Source organism: Bubalus bubalis, chromosome 24 (genome assembly GCF_019923935.1).
Source record: "Bubalus bubalis isolate 160015118507 breed Murrah chromosome 24, NDDB_SH_1, whole genome shotgun sequence".
Taxonomy (NCBI): Eukaryota; Metazoa; Chordata; class Mammalia; order Artiodactyla; family Bovidae; genus Bubalus; species Bubalus bubalis.
Window position 1 is genome coordinate 1,447,974 of NC_059180.1, and position 19,553 is coordinate 1,467,526.

Sequence of the window (19,553 nt, forward strand, 5' to 3'; positions counted from 1 at the left end):
AGGTTCAGTCACTTGCTCAAGGCCACACAGGGCCTGGCATAAGGATGCTCTGCAGGCAGTCGCTGCTCGCGAGCCGGCCCGGGAGACAGCAGGTGCTGGCCTGGTGTACCCGAGCGGCTGCAGCAGCGCGCTGGCCTCGAGCGCCCGGCCGCACAGGATTGGCTACTGGGAAGGGGGCGGGGCTCCCGGCGGCCGGGGGCGGGGTCGCTCCGAGCCGTAAATACGGCGCCACATGGCAGGGGCTGGGGAGGCCCGGGGGCGGTGCGGAAGGCGCAGGCGCATTGCGTGGGGGTGCGACTCGGCCTCCCCGGCCCCTCCGCGGCCGTGACTTCTCGCGAGAGGAGGAGCAGGGGGCGGGGCCGGTGGAGGGGCGGCCTCGAGAGGCGCCGCCGGTCGCGAGGCGTTGGAGGCGCGAGCTGCGGCGCGAGGTGAGGTGATGCGAAGGGACGTGAGGGGCGCGCGAGGTGAGGCGAGCGGAGAGATGAGGGGTGCAGGGTGAGGTGAGGCGAGGGGCGCGGGACCGGGGTGGCGCCGGCGAGCCGGGGCTGGTCCTGCCCCCTCAGCCGCCGGGGCAGGTCCGGCGCAGCCCCGGGCCGAGCCCCCGCGCCGTCGCTGTGTGACCTTGGCCGGGCTCGCACCGTCTCTGAGCCCCAGTCCTGCGGGGGTGAGGGAGACCTGGACCGGGCGCTGGAGCTCGCGGCCGGTCAACTCCCGCCGTCGGGGCTGGTCCCCGCCCGTTTTGGCCGCCGGGCATCGATCCTGCAGGGGGCCGGCGGCGGCCGAGGGGTCTTCGGCTTCCCCCTCGGGCTGGTCGGGAGCGTGGAGCGGGAGCAGGCGCTCGGGGCTCCGGCGCGAGGCCGGGCGCCCCGGGCGCACGCGTCCCCCCACCAGCCTATTGCAGGGGGGCCCCACTCGATGCCCTGGGCCGCCCGAAGCCGCGGGCATTCCCCCGACCCGCTGACCGCCGGCCTGAACTGCAGCCCTGGCCGAGGCGGGCGCGTCCTGGAAGAGCACCACTCAGATGAGCCTTTGCTCCAGAAACAGCGCGAGGAAGCCATGTATTAGTCGCGAACAGTAGGACTTATATCTTCCACTTGGGCTCGCAGCCACCAAGACATCTCCGGCGAGCCTTTGGCTGGAGCCGAGGTTCCGTCTGGCGCGGAGCACAACAAGCCATAGTGTTCCTGTGATTATTGAATTATTTATTTTATGATTCGACGCCGGAGAGACTCGGGAGACCCTGGATGAATGAGAATGTGGATTGGGGGAGAGTGGATGCAAGTGCATCTCTAAGGAGATTGTCCCCTAATGTGTGGGTCCAGGCAGGGGGCAGCTGAGAAACAGCTCAGCTGGTCCTCACCTGCCCCCAAATCAGGACACAGTCTAGCCCTTCTCTGTGAACATCTGGTGTTGGGAATGTGAGACAGGGCTGGTGTCAGGGTGAAAAAGGAGATACTAGGAAGATTTTTAAAAATTGAAGTATAATTGATGTAGCATTGTGTAAGTTTAAGATGTGCAGAGTGTTGATTTGATACACTTATATATTGCAACACTACCACCTAAGTGTCAGCTAACACCTAGGAAATTGCTGCCTGAGGGGAGCGCTGCTGAGCATTTAGAGAGTGCCTGCATGGCAGTGCATGGATGCTCAGTTTCTTGCCAGATGGTCTGTAAGACGCTGGGCTGGTGTTTTCAAGCCAGCACTGCTGTTCGCTGCCACTCCGTGTGCACCTGCTTCATCAGCTGAGCAAACTGAGCCTCTCATCCTTCGTAAGATGCCAGGTAGGGCTCGAAGCTGGTGGCATGGGTAGCCTGACTGTAATACCCTGTGATTAGCGTTGTCATCTAGGTGTTTACAAAGTGCGAAGAAAGAGGGAGCAGCTAAACTCGTTGTTAGGTGTTGCAGAAGTTTTCCATAGTGGAGGTGACATGAGTTGGGCCTTGAGAGATGAGTGAAGTTTGGGGAGAACATTCCAGGGTGTGTGGAAAGGAGGAAGTGAATGGAATGTTTGAGGGGAGGGAGCAGTGAGTCCCTGTGTTGATTGGAGGATGGGGTTTGAGGATTGAAATGCAAACCAAGGCCAGAAAGAGGTTTCTGATCGAAGAGCCTTGAATGCTTTGCCAGGGAGCTTGGACTTTATCCTCTTGGTGAGGGGTAGTCAAGGTTTGGGGTGGAATGTGAAAGATGTGTTTTAGAGAAGTAATCCTTGTGAGAACAGAGGAATGGGTCCAGGGTATCAGGAGATGGAGACTGAATTGGGTACAGTTATAGGGGGTGTGGGTCAGAACAGTGGCTGAGAGTCAAGAAGGGCGTCGGCTTGAAAGAAGCAGGAGAGTCCACAGTGCTACTGCACTTTGTGGGATGTGGTGAGAGGGAAAGGAAAAAGGCAGAAGTAACCAGGATGTCTCACGTGGTTGCTGAGGAGGGCCAGTACCTGAGCTAGGGAATACTGGAGCAAATGTAGAGAAGGAAGGGGCTAAAATGCATTTGATTTTTAGGCTTGTGAAATTTACAGTATTTGTGGGCCATCCTGGGTGAGATGTGCTCTTGGAGAGAAAGAATGTGCCCTGGGAGGGAATCCTGGGGAATGCCAGCAGGAAAGGGGTAGATGGCAGAAGAGGAGCACGTTGGATGGTTGACAAAGGAAATGTAGCTTACAGTCATTACTGCATAGTCACTAAGGCTAGTGAGTGGTTCTCTTCCAGAAAGGTCTCAGGTTGAAGTGCCCTTCCTGGGTAAGAGACAGGATATTGATAATACTGAAACAAATGCTGCTAGTTTGTAGTTTTTTTAAACTAACATCTTACAGTTTCAATTTTTAGATTGTTTCTCTTTTTCTTCAGAGAGGAGTGGCTAGTTTCACAGTACTTAGTGGGTCTGTGGCTGCAGCCAGGCTCATCGTTCACCAGTCATTTGCCAGCAGATGTGCTTAATGATAACTGACTCAGTAACTTAGCACTTCCTGTACTTAACCAAGGTGGTGGTTTCTGTAACTGCTTAGAGAACTGAATTTCAGAGAGGAATAGGAAATACTGGGGGAGAAGGGGTGGACGGCTGCACAGAACACAAGAGGGTGAAGGAAATGGAGCCTCTGTGGCTCCCGGAGTACTGTCAATTGGTACTTCTCCTTCCAGGCAGGAGAACAGAAGAATCTTTGGGGAAAGTGAGTAGCCTGAGAAAGGATCTCAAAATAATGACAGGAAGGTCCACAGTAAGGAGGCCCAATTGGAGCACTCACTAACGAAGCTCATAGTTAATAACTCCCTTCTAGAGTCCAAAGCTTCCAGTTCTTTTAATCCCCTTCCCCTTAAATAGGACCGGATAACCAGGGACACGGAGAAGGCAATGGCACCCCACTCCAATACTCTTGCCTGGAAAACCCCATGGATGGAGGAGCCTGGTAGGCTGCAGACAATGGGGTCACAAAGAGTCGAATATGACTGAGCGACTTCACTTTGACTTTTCACTTTCATGCATTGGAGAAGGAAATGGCAACCCACTCCAGTGTTCTTGCCTGGAGAATCCCAGGGACAGCGGAGCCTGGTGGGCTGCCGTCCATGGGGTCACACGGAGTTGGACGCGACTGAAGTGACTTAGCAGCAGCAGCAGCAGCAGCAACCAGGGACAAGCGACGAAACCTCTGATTGGGAAGACAGAGATCGTGACACATACTTGGAAGCAGTAGAGAGTATGCCGGAAGAAAACTGAAAATGCATACTGTCACTAATGCACACGTGGAGCTGGAAAATACTGCATCGGTAGACAAGAAGAAGGCGCTCTTTTCTATGTACATTATTGGCGTATAGTCGCTTTACAGTGTTGTGTTTCTGCTGTGCAGCAAAGTGAATCAGCCACACTTAACACATATATCCCCTCTTTCCTTGGTTTCCTTTCCATTTAGGAAAAGGTCACCACAGAGGATTGAGGATTTTTTTTTGTTTTAAAAGGGCATTCAGAAATCCAAAAAGATGAGTCATGTGTATAAATACAGTGGAAAAAATAAAAAACTCAGTAGGTGAAGAAGACGTTGACAGCTCAGGAAATAGAACAACAACAGAAAGAGATGGAAAATGAGAGAAAAAAGAAAACTAAATGATCAGATTAGGCAGTTTACATAATAAGCGGTTCAGCAAGAAATGGGATAAAATCATCCACAAAGTTATAAGGTAAATCCTAAAACCAAAACTTCCTCCTTTGAAGGGCCCACTGAGTGACCAGCACCACAGATGAAAATGCAGGTATCTGCCACTCACCTCGTCTGTTCAGTTCCCAATTTGGATATTCAGAGTGTGGGGAGCAAGTTTGTATAGGGAGGAATACTGAATTTCTGGTAGTGACTAGTGAGAGTTTGGAAGCAAGGAGTTTATTTGAAAGTGCATCCAAAGGTGTGTGTTTCAGAATTTCCATGGAGAGAGAACCGTGCACACTCTCTCCAAGACACACTGCTGTGAAATTTCAGAACTCTGGACTAAGAAGATTGTGTTAGCTTCTAGAGAAAGAACAAAGGCCACCAGCGGGTCATCCCAGGATGGAGCAGAATGGCTTGGGAGCCATCTACAGGAGCATTGGAAGCTAGGAGGCAAGAGAGCATTGCTTTCAAAATTCTGAAGGAAAATATTTTACCTTGAATTTTAAAATCAGGCAAAGAAGGGTAGAATAAAGATATTTTCACACTTGCTCCAAAAATTTGTCTCTCATGTATTTTAAAGAAATGACTGGCAAGCGTACTTTCCCAGAATAAGGTGGGGAATCTGGAAAGTCAGAACTAGAAGAGACAGAATTATCCTCAGAGAAAAGGTGAAAAGAATCTTCTGGGTAGGTGGAGAAGCTGGGATGCCAGCCAAGCCAGGCACTGGGTAGGGAGAGCAGGTATCTCATGACTTGAGCCTCGATGTTTCCTCAAAGGGATTTTTTGGGGAAGATGAAAGTCAGAGTCCCGGGTGCTCTGAAGCATCTGGAGGGGAGATGCAGACAGTTGGCAGAGCTGGGGTTGTAGTAGTGATAAGTACATAGAAAACAAAGCAAATGAAAGCATGAGACTGTTAACAAGTTCCGGGGAAAATAAGCCGTTGTGCAGGAAAGAAAAATAATTATGGTGTACTGCAAGGCTTTGCTGTGAATAGCCTTTGCGCAACGGTAATAATTTATGTAAACATTGAATATCGCTCTCATTAAAATGATGATATGCCTGTCTGGAGGAGGCGTGGAGATGAGCATGGCATGGTTGTTTGAAGGGCTGATGGAGGAAAGAAAGACTGCATTTCTGCCTGCCACCTGCCACTATTTGGGAAAGTCAGTGGATGATACCCAAGCTGAACTATTAGGTTATCGCCCAGGGCAATTACTTAGAGGCAGGTGGTAACACCAAAAGAGACAACTAAGAATGAGGGAGGGCCTTCCCTGGCAGTCCAGTGGTTAAGACTCTGTGCTTCCGCTGCAGGGGTATGGGTTTGATCCCTGGCCGAGGAACTGTGATCGCACGTGCTGCATGGCCAAAAACAAACAAGAATGGGGGAGAAAGATGGAGATGGGTAACAGGAAAGCAGGGACTGGAGGCTGTGTTTACAGTTGATGATGTAATCCTTTAACATACATACATAATGTTGATCAAAATAAAGACAAAGCAGTATGCTTCCCACTCTAATGAAGGAAGAGGCCAGACCCTTGGTATTCTGTGTGCAGCTGGGTCACTCAGCAGGCTCTTTCTTATGGGGAGAGTTTACTTGTTCTTATTTCCTGTCCATTATTGTTATTGTTCTCAGTATCCTGTCTCTTGGCTGTGGTCACATATCAGAGATTTGGTGCTTTCTTTAGCTTTTTTCTTTTAACTTGTTAAAGAATTTCATTCGTGGGGTTCTTGTGGCAAGAATACTGGAGTGGTTTGCCATTCCCTCCTCCAGTGGATCACGTTTTGGCAGAAACTTTGGTCATACCTGAATGATCTAGTGGTTTTCCCTACTTTCTTCAATTTAAGTCTGAATTTGGCAATAAGGAGTTCATGATCTGAGCCATAGTCAGCTCCTGGTCTTGTTTTTTCTGACTGTATAGAGCTTCTCCATCTTTGGCTGCAAAGAATATAATCTATCTGATTTCGGTGTCGACCATCTGGTGATGTCCATGTGTAGAGTCTTCTCTTGTGTTGTTGGAAAAGGGTGTTTGCTATGACCAGTTCTCTTGGCAGAACTCTTTGCCCTGCTTCATTCTTACTCCAAGGCCAAATTTGCCTGTTACTCCAGGTGTTTCTTGATTTCCTGCTTTTGCATTCCAGTCCCTTATAATGAAAAGGACATCTTTTTTGGGTGTTAGTTCTAGAAGGTCTTGTAGGTCTTCATAGAACTGTTCAGCTTCTTCAGCGTTACTGGTTGGGGCATAGACTTGGATTACCATGATATTGAATGGTTTGCCTTGGAAATGAACAGAGATCATATTTAATATTCAGTTCAGTTCAGTCGCTCAGTTGTGTCCGACTCTTTGCAACCCCATGAATAGCAGCACGCCAGGCCTCCCTGTCCATCACCAACTCCCGGAGTTCACTCAGACTCATGTCCCTTGAGTTGGTGATGCCATCCAGCCATCTCATCCTCTGTCATCCCCTTCTCCTGCCCCCAATCTCTCCCAGCATCAGGGTCTTTTCCAATAAATCAACTCTTCGCATGAGGTGGCCAAACTATTGGAGTTTCAGCTTCAACATCAGTCCTTCCAATGAACACCCAGGACTGATCTCCTTTAGGATAGACTGGTTGGATCTCCTTGCAGTCCAAGGGACTCTCAAGAGTCTTCTCCAACACCACAGTTCAAAAGCATCAATTCTTCGGCACTCAGCTTTCTTCACAGTCCAACTCTCACATCCATACATGACCACGGGAAAAACCATAGCCTTGACTAGACGGACCTTTGTTGGCAAAGTAATGTCTCTGCTTTTTAATATGCTATCTGCTGCTGCTGCTAAGTCGCTTCAGTTGTATCCAACTCTGTGCGACCTCATAGACGGCAGCCCACCAGGCTCCTCTGTCCCTGGGATTCTCCAGGCAAGAACACTGGAGTGGGTTGCCATTTCCATCTCCAGTGCATGAAAGTGAAACGTGAAAGTAAAGTCGCTCAGTCGTGCCCAACTCTTAGCGACCCCATGGACTGGAGCCTACCAGGCTCCTCCGTCCTTGGGATTTTCCAGGCAAGAGTACTGGAGTGGGGTGCCATTGCCTTCTCCAAATATGCTATCTAGGTTGGTCATAACTTTCCTTCCAAGGAGTAAGTGTCTTTTAATTTCATATTAGGTGATGACAAATGAGACAGAGAAGAAGCAGGTAGGATGGGCTGGCAGGGTGGGGAGTGATCAGGGCAGCCCTTGCTGATGAGGTGAGGTGCCGAGGTGAGCCACAGGATTCCTGGGTGTGAGCCGTCCAGACAGTGGGAGCCTGGTTGGTGCGGGTGGTGGACAGCGAGGAGGCCACTGTGGCTCGAGTAGGGCCATTGATGGGGAGTGAAAGGCATGGGAGTGTGAGATCCCCGTCCTGTAGGGCTTGTCATGGGCCATCGTAAGGACTGGAAATGGGAAGACATTGGACCCCAGTGATTGAGAGTTTGAGCAGAGCTGTGACGGGATCTGACTTTGGCGGAATAACTGTGGCTGCACTGTATGGACACGAGAGCAGAGGCGGGGAGGCCGGGTCAGAGGTCAGAGGCTGCTGCAGCGATGCGGGTGAGAGCTGGCCGCGGAGGCTAGGGTCTGCGTGTATTAGGAAGGTAAAGCCCTTAATCGGGTTTTTCAGCTAATCGTAGTAAAACTTATTATCTATTTTCCCTTGAAATAATTTCTTTGAATTGACTTAGCTCTGGGAAATGAGTTATTGTTTGGATTCCAGAGTCAAGTACCTTGCAACAAGTATTTGAGTCCTGTGAGGAACACAGAAGAAATAGTAGACATGACCCCCATCTCCCAAGAACCTGAAATCTATTTTGGGAATATGGGGCCAGAGTGCCTACCTTAATATCCTGGCTACTGTGAGGCTCTCCCTGGGCTCAAACACCAGGTGTGAAGACAGCATGTCAACAGATGGCCGTCTGTGCTGTGGCCAGCTCTCTGGGAAGTTACTTTATTTCAAAGGCCAAGTTTGGCTCAGTGTTCTTTCAGGTCTTCTGAGAAGAACATCAACCTTTGGTTCTCATCAATGTCACCATTTATTACTTATTTTTATTTGGATACACTGTCAGATTTAGTTCTCAGGGTTAACTGAATACAAGTGAAGTAATTTTACAAGCAAATAAACCCCCAGTAGTCATCCTAGATAGCATATTGAAAAGCAGAGACGTTACTTTGCCAACAAAGGTCCGTCTAGTCAAGGCTATGGTTTTTCCAGTGGTCATGTATGGATGTGAGAGTTGGACTGTGAAGAAAGCTGAGTGCCGAAGAATAGATGCTTTTGAACTGTGGTGTTGGAGAAGACTCTTGAGAGTCCCTTGGACTGCAAGGAGATCCAACCAGTCCTTTCTGAAGGAGATCAGCCCTGGGATATCTTTGGAAGGAATGATGTTAAAGCTGAAACTCCAGTACTTTGGCCACCTCATGCGAAGAGTTGACTCATTGGAAAAGACTCTGATGCTGGGAGGGATTGAGGGCAGGAGGAGAAGGGGACGACAGAGGATGAGATGGCTGGATGGCATCACCGACTCAATAGACGTGAGTTTGAGTGAACTCCGGGAGTTGGTGATGGACAGGGAGGCCTGGCGTGCTGCGATTCATGGGGTCGCAAAGAGTCAGACACGACTGAGCGACTGAACTGAACTGAAACCCCCAATGCTGGTGGCATGAAGTGAACATATACCTTTCAATAGGGGTTTTAATCCAGCACCAGAGCATCAGTTGCAGGGCTGGGCAATAGAGGGTGCAAAGAGTAAATTTTGATTTCACTGACAAACTTTCCAGATTTCTGTCGACTGCAGTGATGAGAACCACAGGGAATTATTTGCCTTATATAGTGTTTGCAAAGCTGGATAAGAAGTAGATAGTTTCTGGTCTCTTTGCCAGTAGCATAAATAAATAAAATTTGAAACATTCTTGGACTTCTTAATGAAGGTCATGTCATTTGATTTAAGGGTCAGAAGTTGGTTATTTGGACAAGGAGAAGCGAATTCTCTCAGAAATAAAGGTGATAAAAATTTGAGTGCCTAGGAAAACCAACCAATTCCACATTAAATACTTCCTGAGAGGCTGGTAGAGTGTAATAGTTGAGAACGTAGGCTCTGAAATCAGTTGTCAAATGTCAACTCTGAGCAGTGGTAGCTGTTCACACTTGGGCAACTTGCCTGGCTATTTTGCCCTAACTCTATCAAAATTATCATGAGGATTAAATAACTTAAGAAATGCAGACCTTATATCAGCACTTTGGAAAGCATATTAACTACTGTTGTTTTTATTATAAAGTTAATTAAAATCATACGTTCTTGTTTGACTGCTAACACCTGGATATTGATAGATAGCATGACTAATAATAAAAATGTTATATTTGAGAGCCACATGAAACAGATAAAAGGGCCAGTGGTATAGTGTAAAGAACACGCTTTACTATTTTACAAAACATTTAGCTGATATTTTCTCATTTTCATCCTCTCAGTAGCTCTGGGTAGCAGAAAGACCTTGATTATTCTTGTTTTATAGGTAAAGAAGTAAAACTCAGACTTAAAGAAATACGGCAGGCCGCTCGGCAGAGACTGGCCTGGGCCTCAGAACCCTCGTCCTTCTCTTCCCAGTCTCTAAGCGTGTGTGCAGGGCTTCAGTGCTGGTGTTCTTGTCGTCCATGGTGGGAGTGAGTGACAGCTGCTTAGTTGCATAGAGTTTATGCTGAAAAGCTTTAACTCTTGGAGATTGAATTAATAAGACCGCTCACATTTTTTCCACTTCCAGTCAAATGCATTGAGGTATAATTTACATGCAATAAAATGCACGCATTCTAAGCGTAAACTTCCATGACAGATATACCCACCTGTGTAACCACCCTTACAGACAATGGAATAGAAAACGTCCCTCGCCCACATTTTCCCCTGTCCCTTGGCAGTTAGTTGATGCTTTCTGTTACTAATTTTGCCTTTTATGAACTTGAAAGTGAAATCATGTGGCGTGTGCTCTTGCGTGTCTGGGTTCATCTGCAGGATCCGTCTGTGTGGTTGTGTGTATGGATGTGTGAATCCGTGTGTATGGATGTGTGAATCGGTGCGTATGGATGTATGAATCCGTGTGTATGGATGTGTGAATCGGCGTGTATGGATGTGTGAATCCGTGTGTATGGATGTGTGAATCAGTGTGTATGGATGTGTGAATCGGCGTGTATGGATCTGTGAATCGGCATGTATGGATGTGTGAATCCGTGTGTATGGATGTGTGAATCGGCGTGTATGGATGTGTGAATCCGTGTGTATGGATGTGTGAATCAGCGTGTATGGATCTGTGAATCGGCATGTATGGATGTGTGAATCGGCGTGTATGGACGTGTGAATCGGCGTGTATGGATGTGTGAATCGGCGTGTATGGACGTGTGAATCGGTGGCTCGTTCTTTTTTATCGAGCGGTTTTTCTGCCGAATGTGCACATCAGTTTGTTGATTCATTCACTTGGTGGTGGACCTCAGGGTTGTTTTCAGCTTTTAGTAATTTTGAATGAAGTCACAGTGAACATTCTTGTACAGACCTTCGTGTGGACAGTAATCTCATTCATGGATAGTGTCTTTGGCGTTATCTAAAAGGTATCACCATATGCAAGGTCGTTTAAGTTTTCTTCTCGGAGCTGTAATCGTTTTGCATTTTACATTTAGGTCTGTTATCCATTTTGGGTTAATTTCTGTGAGGGGTGTGAAGTCTGTGTCTAGATTCTTTTTTTTCACGTGTGGATGTCCGGTTGCTCCAGCACCACTTGTTGCAGTCTTGTTCCATTGTTCTGCCTTTGCTCCTTTGTTAAAAATCAGTTGGCTGTATGGGGGTCTGTTTCTGGGCTCCATTCTGTCCCACTGATCTAGTTCTCTATTCTTTGCCGATATCACACCATTTTGATTACTGTAGCTTTGTGGTAAATCTTGAAGCCTCATAGCATCAATCTTCCAGCTTTATTCTTCTCCTTCAGTATTGTGTTGGCTTCCCTGGGTCTTTTGCCTCCATGTACAAACTTTAGAAAGAGTTTGTTGATGTCCACAAAGAACTTGCTGGGATTTTGGCTGGGATTAATCTGTTGATGGAACTGGGAAGAACTGACATCTTGACAATATTGAGTCTTCCTATCCTTAGCAGTTTGCACATAGAATATCTCTTCATTTATTTAGTTCTTCTGATGATTTCATTCATCAGAATTTTTCAGTTTTCTTCATAGAGATCTTGTACATATTAAATTCATACGTAAATATTTTATTTTGGGAAGGTGCTAATAAATGGAATTGTGTTTTTAATTTCAAATTCCACTTGTTCATTGCTGATATATAGGAAAATGGTTAACTTTTGTATATTAACCTTTTGCCCCACAAACTTGCTCTACTCACTTGAGCCTGTAAAATTTTATAATTGAAAAATGATAATCTAAGATTCATATATAATATTTTGATGGTCAGTTTGATTCATCTTTAAATAGAATCCCTAAGCTTTATTCTAGAACATCTGCTGTTATGGATCTTATAGAACCTTCCAGGAAATTAAAAATCTGTTTGATGTTTTTAAATACAATCTTTTTGACTTTTTGAATGTCTCAGCATAAAAAAAAAAAACTGGTCTGTATGCAAAAAAAGCTGGTATCAATTTTTTTCATAATAACCAAAAAAGAGAACTAACTCCAAAGTTCATCAGTTGGTAAATGGATAAACAGATAGTGGTTTATCCATATAGCAGGTACTGTTCAGCCGTGATACAAGCGACATCCTAGACAAATCTCAAAAGCATCTTGTTAAGTGAAGGAAGCCAAATACAAGCTCTCGCTTCCTGTGTAATTCCATTTCTGTGACATTCTAGAAGAGGCAGGACTACAGGGCAGATAACAGATTGGCAGCTGCCTGGGGCTGGATGTTGGGGAGGGTGCGGGAACTTTGGGGGATGATGGGAATGTTCTGTGTCTTAAACAGTGTTCATTTGCCCAGACTAATCAGACTGTGCAGTTTAAAAGAGTGCGTTTTATTGTGTATAAATCATAGCTCAGTAAACTTCACTTAGAAAAAAAAAGCAGAGGTGCTAATGTGATTTAATCAGGAAAGAACAGTCTTTTAAACAAATGGGGTGCTGGAACAGCAGGATATCTATAGGGGGAAAAAAGAATCTCAGCTTCTGCCTCTGGAATACTTGTATTGGATATTCTATACTGGCTGAAATTCTCTGCATCTAACATTCCTTTCCACAACAACAGATCCATTAATTTCCATTTATTACCACTCACTGTTTAATTCTCACTGGTTTGGTCTACTTCTGCTTCTTCTTCTGCTTAGTCACTTAGTCATGTCCGACTCATTGTGACCCCATGGACTGTAGCCCACCAGGCTCCTCTGTCCATGGGATTCTCTAGGCAAGAATACTGGAGTGGGTTGCCATGCCCTCCTCCAGGGGGTCTTCTCAACCCAGGGATGGAACCCAGGTCTCCCACATTGCAGGTGGATTCTTCACCATCTGAGCCACGAGGGAAGCCCAAGAATACTGGAGTGGGTAGCCTATCCCTTCTCCAGGGGATCCTCCCAACCCAGGAACCGAACCAGGGTCTCCTGCATTGCAGGCAGATTTGTATACTATGTAGTAAATACACAAACACACACAGACCCACAAACCCTAGTCCAAATGACAAAATAAACATTCATATATTAGTGAGGGCTCTCCAGAGAAACAGAACCTCAGTAAGGGGTGTGTATGTACATGTCTGTGTGTGTGTGTGTGTGTGTGTGTGTGTGTGTCTGCGTGTGTATTTATCACAAGGAATTGCCTGCATAAAAATTGGTGTGGAGGCTGAGAAGTTCAGACCCAGGGAGCCGCTTGTAGGTTCCAGTCTGAGTCTGAGACCTGAGAACCAGGAACGCCCGTGGTGAGGGGTCCAGTGCTTGTCCGCGTCTGAAGGCAGGAAACCAGCGCTCCAGCTCAAAGACAGTCGGGTGGAGGGAGGGAAGTCTCTCTTCCCTTGCCCTTTTGTTCTAGTCAGGCTTTCAACAAAGTGGGCGAGGCTAACCTACGCTGGCGAGGACCATCTGCTTTACTCGGCCTACCGATTCAAACTTGAATGTCATCCAGAATCACCCTCACAGACAGGCTGGAGTGTGGGACCAACTACCTGTGCAGCCGCAGCTCAGTCAAGTTGACATGTGAAGTTAGCACACACCGCTGGACCTTTCTGTACTGTTCTGCCATTAAACTGTGGGAAATGCCCTTACACGTGTCTGATTGTGGGTCTGGCCACGTGGCCCTCGCTTTCACTGTGTTGGGGTAACACGCTCCTGAGTGTGAGGGAGGTCGGCCCTCAGCTCTGTGTCACAGACCTCCCCATCTTCCTGGACTCCTGTCTGTCGTTGGCACGACGGCTCCTTCAGACCAACAGCCGTAGGTGGGCAGCCAGCTTGCCTGGGGTGCTTGCCTCCAGGGGTGGCCGCGTCTGCTCTGGCATCATACCCTGCCCTGTGTGAGCAGAAATGCTCAACAGCCCCCGCTTAGGCCCAGAAGCTCTCTACCTAGCCACAGTGTTTTGCTTTGGTAGAAAACCAGCCCTCCAGAGATGAAACTTCTAGCTCAACTCTGCTGTTGGTTGTGTTGCTGGAGGCAAAAGCTCGAGACTGACAGGGAGCATTTCCTCTGTGAAGGCTCTTCTTGCTCTGCTGCTTCTGGTGGGGCTTTTTGTTGACCGCTTTTTGAAATACTGGGAGATTTATGTTCAGAAATAATGCCCTTATTTTATGAATCAGAAATTACTTTATGAGGTCACTGTTGTTCCCTGACATGTTTTTGAAGCAGTCTGTGGTTCTCAGCAGGCTTCCCCAGTGGCTTAGCACATTTTCCTGTAATGCAGGGGATACAGGAGATGCGGGTTTGATCCCTGGGTCAGGAAGATCCCCTGGAGGAGGGCATGGCAACCTACTCCAGTATTCTTGCCAGGAGAGTCCCATGGCCAGAAGAGCCTGGCAGACTGCAGTTCACGGGGTCACACAGTCGGAGACGACTGAAGTGTCTAAGCACGCACGTCAGTTCTCAGCCTGGCTTTGCCCGTCATTCTGCTCTCTCCCCCAGAGGACGGGGATGTGTTGCCTGGATTATGCGGCTTGAGCTGCCCAGGCTGCTGGGCCAGAAGTTCCCGGATGTCCCGCTCCCTTTTGAAGAGTAAAGCTTGCTGCTGGCAGTGCTGTGTGCGAGTCTCTGCTCCGTTCGCTCCTCTGCTCTCTCGTCGCAGTTCCGAGACGCTGTACTCTGGGGCTCGGTGCATGTGTGAAGGCAGCCATGGTCCCTCCTCCTGGAGCACCGCTCTCACAGGCCATGTAATGCACGCAGCCCGTCGGGTTTCCACCACTGCTGCTTTTGTGGCTTGTTTGAGGTTAGAGATGACAACACAGAGGACTGCCCTCGTTCCTTGATGTTAAAAATGAACCGTGGCCTCAGCCTCATGGGTCAGTGCTGCCTCACTTGGCGTGTAGGCACGCGTCCCCGTGGTGTAGAAGGGCTGGAGGGGCCGTGATGTGGCAGGACACCGGGAGGCTCCTGGACCAGTCGCCCCAGTGAGTAACCAGACGCAGCATTTCCACTGTCCCAAGGGGAAGACCTGTCCTGTTTTTGTGCAATAACCCCCAATTATAAATTTTTAAAACTTGAGTGTTTGCTTAATAAACAGATTGCAGGTAGAGTCACCTGTGGAGCTTTTGCACAGGTTGCACAAGTAACTTGTGGCCCCAGCAGCAGCTCCGAGGTTAGCCTCTGACAGTTGTCTACCATATTTAGGCCTTGCTGTAGTTTGTACCCACTGTCCAACATTTGCCGTATTCATGCAGCATTACCTCTTGGAAATTCCTCCACAAGTCGACTGTTACAGCTCTAATGCATTTTTCTTCCTCCAGTGTTTTCTTTGTGGTAAAATACACATAACATGAAACTTACCACCTTGGCTGTGTTTAAGGGCTCCGCTCAGTGGCGTGAGCACGTTCATGTCACTTGAACGAGACACAGCTCTTGTGCAGCCGTCGCCACCATCCGTTGACAGAACTCATGCCATCGTCCCATCAGACTCTGTACCCACTGGACACTGGCTCCCCAGCCCTCCCCAGCCCCTGGCACTGGCTCTTCTACTTTCTGTCTATGAATCTCAGTCCTTTAGGAACCTCATGTAAATGGAAAGACAATATTTGTCTTTTTTGTGACTGTGATCGTGTCTTTTCCTTGCAATTATTAATAAAGAGAGTCAGAGTTTGTAAAAAATGTAGACACTGGCATTTATTAGTGTGCGTATACTACTTCTTGGTTGAAAAATAAAGCGTTTAGGTCATCAGGCCAGGTGGTTCTTTGCATTGTAAACATGCGGCTGATCTGTGCCTGTGTCCACAAGATGCGACCGTGGCTCAGCATCACTGCTACTCTGTTTGTTGGTCTTAATATTAAAAGTGAAAACTGGTCTCTTAAATCACCTGACATCTTAAGTTACTTTTTCCCTTTGCTGCTTTCTCAGCCTGTAGCAAACTTTAAAAAAAAAAAAAAAAAAAAATATATATATATATATGTATGGTTTCATCTTAATAAACTGTTCACCCTGGCACATCCTTGAGAAGGGATGGTCTTGAAATCTTCAGTGACATGGGTACTTGTGATCTAGTTTAAAAATAGGCTGTAAAAGTGTGTGATTATAACCATTACCATTAAAAGGGTATTGAAAGCTGTTGCAGTGTTGCTGCTGCGTTTTTCACTCACACCCACTCGCAGGGAGCCAGCTGAAGCTGCAGCAACAGTTGTGCAGGAGACAGCACGATATCTCACCAGCAGTCTTGCTTCAGGATTTCTGTGGTGTGCTCATTACCTGTCTGCTGCTGCTGCTGCTGAGTCGCTTCAGTCGTGTCCAACTCTGTGCGACCCCATGGACGGCAGCCCACCAGGCTCCCCTGTCCCTGGGACTCTCCAGGCACGGACACTGGAGCGGGCTGCCATTCCCTCCTCCAATGCATGAAAGTGAAAAGTGAAAGTGAAGTCGCGCAGTCGTGTCCGACCCTCAGTGACCCCATGGACGGCTGCCCACCAGGCTCCCTGTCCCTGGGACTCTCCAGGCACGGACACTGGAGCAGCTGCCGTTTCTTCCTCCAGTCACTACCTGTACAATGTCTAATAATCACATGTTGTTGTTCAGTTGCCAAGTTGTGTCCAACTCTTTGCAACCCCACGGGCTGCAGCACGCCAGGCCTCCCTGTGCTTCACTATTTCCCAGAGCTTACTCAAACTCATGTCCATTGAGTCGGTGATGCCATCCAGCCATCTCATCCTCTCTTGTCCCCTTCTCCTCCTGCCCTCAGTCTTTCCCAGCATCAGGATCTTTTCCAGTGAGTCAGTTCTTTGCATCAGATGGCCAAAGTATTGGAGCTTCAGCATCAGTCCTTCTGATGAATATTCAGGGTTGATTTCCTTTAGGATTGACTGGTTGCATCTCCCTGCTGTCTAAGGGACTCTCGAGAGTCTTTTCCAGCACCGCAGTCTGCCAAAGTCTTTACCATGAGTATGTATCACTTTTCCATTAAAAAAAAAAAGTGAATTAAGGGTAAACAAAAGCTGCAAAGGTGCATAGAGATTGTACTCAAATTTCTGCCTAATGAAAATGTGTTGGATACCAGGTGCATAGTCTACTAGAAATGTAGACTCAGAGCCATACACTGGGAGTTGTCCCAGAGAGTGCTCAGTGCGGGACTCTCCTTTGGACTTCCCAAGATGAGCTCTGTCCCTCTGTGCCCCGATGTCCGCAGCGCGAGAAGCCCTGGACGGGTTAGCAAGCAGCCCGTTCTGTGTCGGGCCCACGTATGGTTATTGGGCACTCCTTCCATGGGTTTGACTCATTTTCGGGTTTTCTCTTCTGGAGTTGCCCCCTCTGCCATGCGACAGCCCTCCACAGTGCTGAAGCCCCAGCACACACGTGTCTTCCCTCCTGAGCGTCCGCCGGTGCTGTGGGGTGAAGGCTGAGCCCCGGCAGAAGCCTGCCCAGATCACGCGCTCCCTTGGCCTCTCACGGGGCCCGGCTCACGTGTTCGTTTGGATGATGTGGACGCAGCAGAAGGGGCTTGGGGTGGGGCAAGGGAGTCACATCACGTGGGGAAGCTGACGCCCGCCCACCAGGTCCCCCACAAAGCTCAGCTCACAGAGGGTGAAGAGGCGGAGAAGCAGCCCCTCCTGTCCGGGCTGCAGGCTGAGAGAGGACCTTAATCACTCACTTGGCCTCTGTTGTCTTCCAGCTTCCTCAGAGCACGGCGTCCCGTCTCTACCAGAAGCTGAAGTGAAAGGGCCCAGGGAAAGGCCCAGGCATCCATGGACACGATGACCAAGAGCCGGCTCTTCCGCCTGTGGCTGGTCTTAGGGTCCGCCTTCATGGTCCTCCTGATCATCGTGTACTGGGACAACATGGGCCCCGCCCACTTCAACCTGCACACGGCCCTCTCCAGGCCGCACGCGCTAAAGCCCTTCCCCAGCCCCAATTCAGCGCCCGGGGACGTCTTCACCTCCAGCCTCGAGATTTGGGAGAGCTTCGTCAGGGAGAAGCAGGGCCCACTTTTGAGTAAAAGGGTAGAGCAGCCCTCCCTGCCGGCCTCCAGCAAGCCTGTGCTCGGCAACCTGGAGGAGAGCGTGAGGGGCTACGACTGGTCCAGCCGCGCTGCCCAGCAGAGTGCAGACCCAGATGCGCGGCAGGCCGAGCGGAGGAGTGTACTGAGGGGGTTCTGCGCCAACGCCAGCTTCGTGTTCCCCACCAAGGAGCGCTCCTTCGACGACATCCCCAACTACGAGCTGAACCACCTCATCGTGGACGACCGCCACGGGGTCATCTACTGCTACGTGCCCAAGGTGGCCTGCACCAACTGGAAGCGGGTGATGATCGTCCTGAGCCAGAGCCTCTCAGACCAGGGCACGCCCTACCGTGACCCGCTGGACATCCCCCGGGAGTACGTGCACAACTCCAGCACCCACCTGACCTTCAACAAGTTCTGGCGGCGCTACGGGAAGTTCTCCAGGCACCTCATGAAGATTAAACTGAAGAAGTACACCAAGTTTCTGTTTGTGCGCGACCCCTTCGTCCGCCTCATCTCAGCTTTCCGCAGCAAGTTCGAGCTGGAGAACGAAGAGTTCTACCAGAAGTTCGCGGTGCCCATGCTGAAGAGGTACTCCAACCACACCAGCCTGCCCGCCTCGGTCAGCGAGGCCTTCAGCGCGGGCCTCAGGCTGTCCTTCGCCAACTTCATCCAGTACCTGCTGGACCCGCACACCGAGCAGCTGGCGCCCTTCAACGAGCACTGGAGGCAGGTGCACCGCCTCTGCCACCCCTGCCAGATCGACTATGACTTCGTGGGGAAGCTGGAGACCCTGGACCAGGACGCCGCCCAGCTGCTGCGGCTGCTCAAGGTGGACAAGCTGCTGCAGTTCCCCCCGAGTTACCGGAACAGGACTGCCAGCAGCTGGGAGGAAGGCTGGTTTGCCAAAATCCCCCTGGCCTGGAGGCAGCAGCTTTACAAACTGTACGAAGCAGATTTTGTTCTCTTCGGCTACCCCAAGCCCGAAAATCTACTTAGAGACTGAAGGCGCTGGGGGAAATCCCGAACACCAAAAAAACAAGTGCTTCTGTCGTTCCTTTCAACCTGAAGGAAGGGCCTGTGGCGCCGCGACCGTCCTCCAGAGCACGGAGCGCTGGCCTGCCACATATATTTTTTTACGGCTTCGTTTCTCTCCTGGTGTGATGCATCGCAGAATTCCACAGTGCTCTGTTGACGAGCCCGCTGGAAACTCCTGGAACGTATCACACCCACACTCCAGTTTGTAAAATAACCTATGGTTTTGCAGTCTAGACTTACTGTTTACTCCTTCCCTGCATTCATGAGTACTGTTAATTCATTGAGTACTGCATTCATTGAGTTAATATTGTTTTTTTAAGATTAATATATTTCAGATATTTAATATGAAAAGTGGAGAAGGAAGTGGAGTAAAAGGTTACACCTGCTCCTGCCGTCTGCACTGTGGTTCTTCCAGTGGGGCAGCAGCTCACCAGGGCCCCGAGCAGCGCCGTGGCCCGCGCTGAGGCTTCAGGGCCTCGATTTCAGGAAGGGAGGGTTCCTGGTTGTCTTCAGCAGGAGGGAGGGCCTTGGGTTTAAGACAGGCCTTCCTATGTTTGTGCAAGGGCAGCACACCCTCCAGGAGCGAAAGCTGCTTTGTTTAGTCACTCAGTCGTGTCCGACTCTTTGTGAACTCATGGACTATAGCCCACCAGGCTCCTCTGTCGTGGGGATTTTCCAGGCAAGAGCACTGGAGTGGGTTGCCATTCCCTTCTCCACGGGATCTTCCCTACCCAGGGATCAAACCCGGGTCTCCTGCCTGGCGGGTGGGTTCTTTACCACTG

General features: G+C 49.3%; 1 protein-coding gene across 2 annotated transcripts; it reads left to right on the top strand.

Annotated features, from left to right (window-relative positions):
* The first annotated feature begins 270 nt into the window (after positions 1–270).
* On the top strand, positions 271–19,157 carry CHST12 (carbohydrate sulfotransferase 12). Of its 2 annotated transcripts, none has more exons than XM_006074830.3 (2): positions 271–428; positions 17,407–19,157. In XM_006074830.3, the coding sequence occupies exon 2, from the start codon at positions 17,480–17,482 to the stop codon at positions 18,737–18,739; it is 1,260 nt and encodes a 419-aa protein (XP_006074892.1). In that variant the 5' UTR covers positions 271–428; positions 17,407–17,479; the 3' UTR covers positions 18,740–19,157. The 2 variants fall into 2 exon arrangements, with proteins under 2 accessions (XP_006074892.1, XP_006074893.1); XM_006074831.3 differs by having other exon boundaries at positions 279–464.
* Positions 19,158–19,553: the final 396 nt, after the last annotated feature.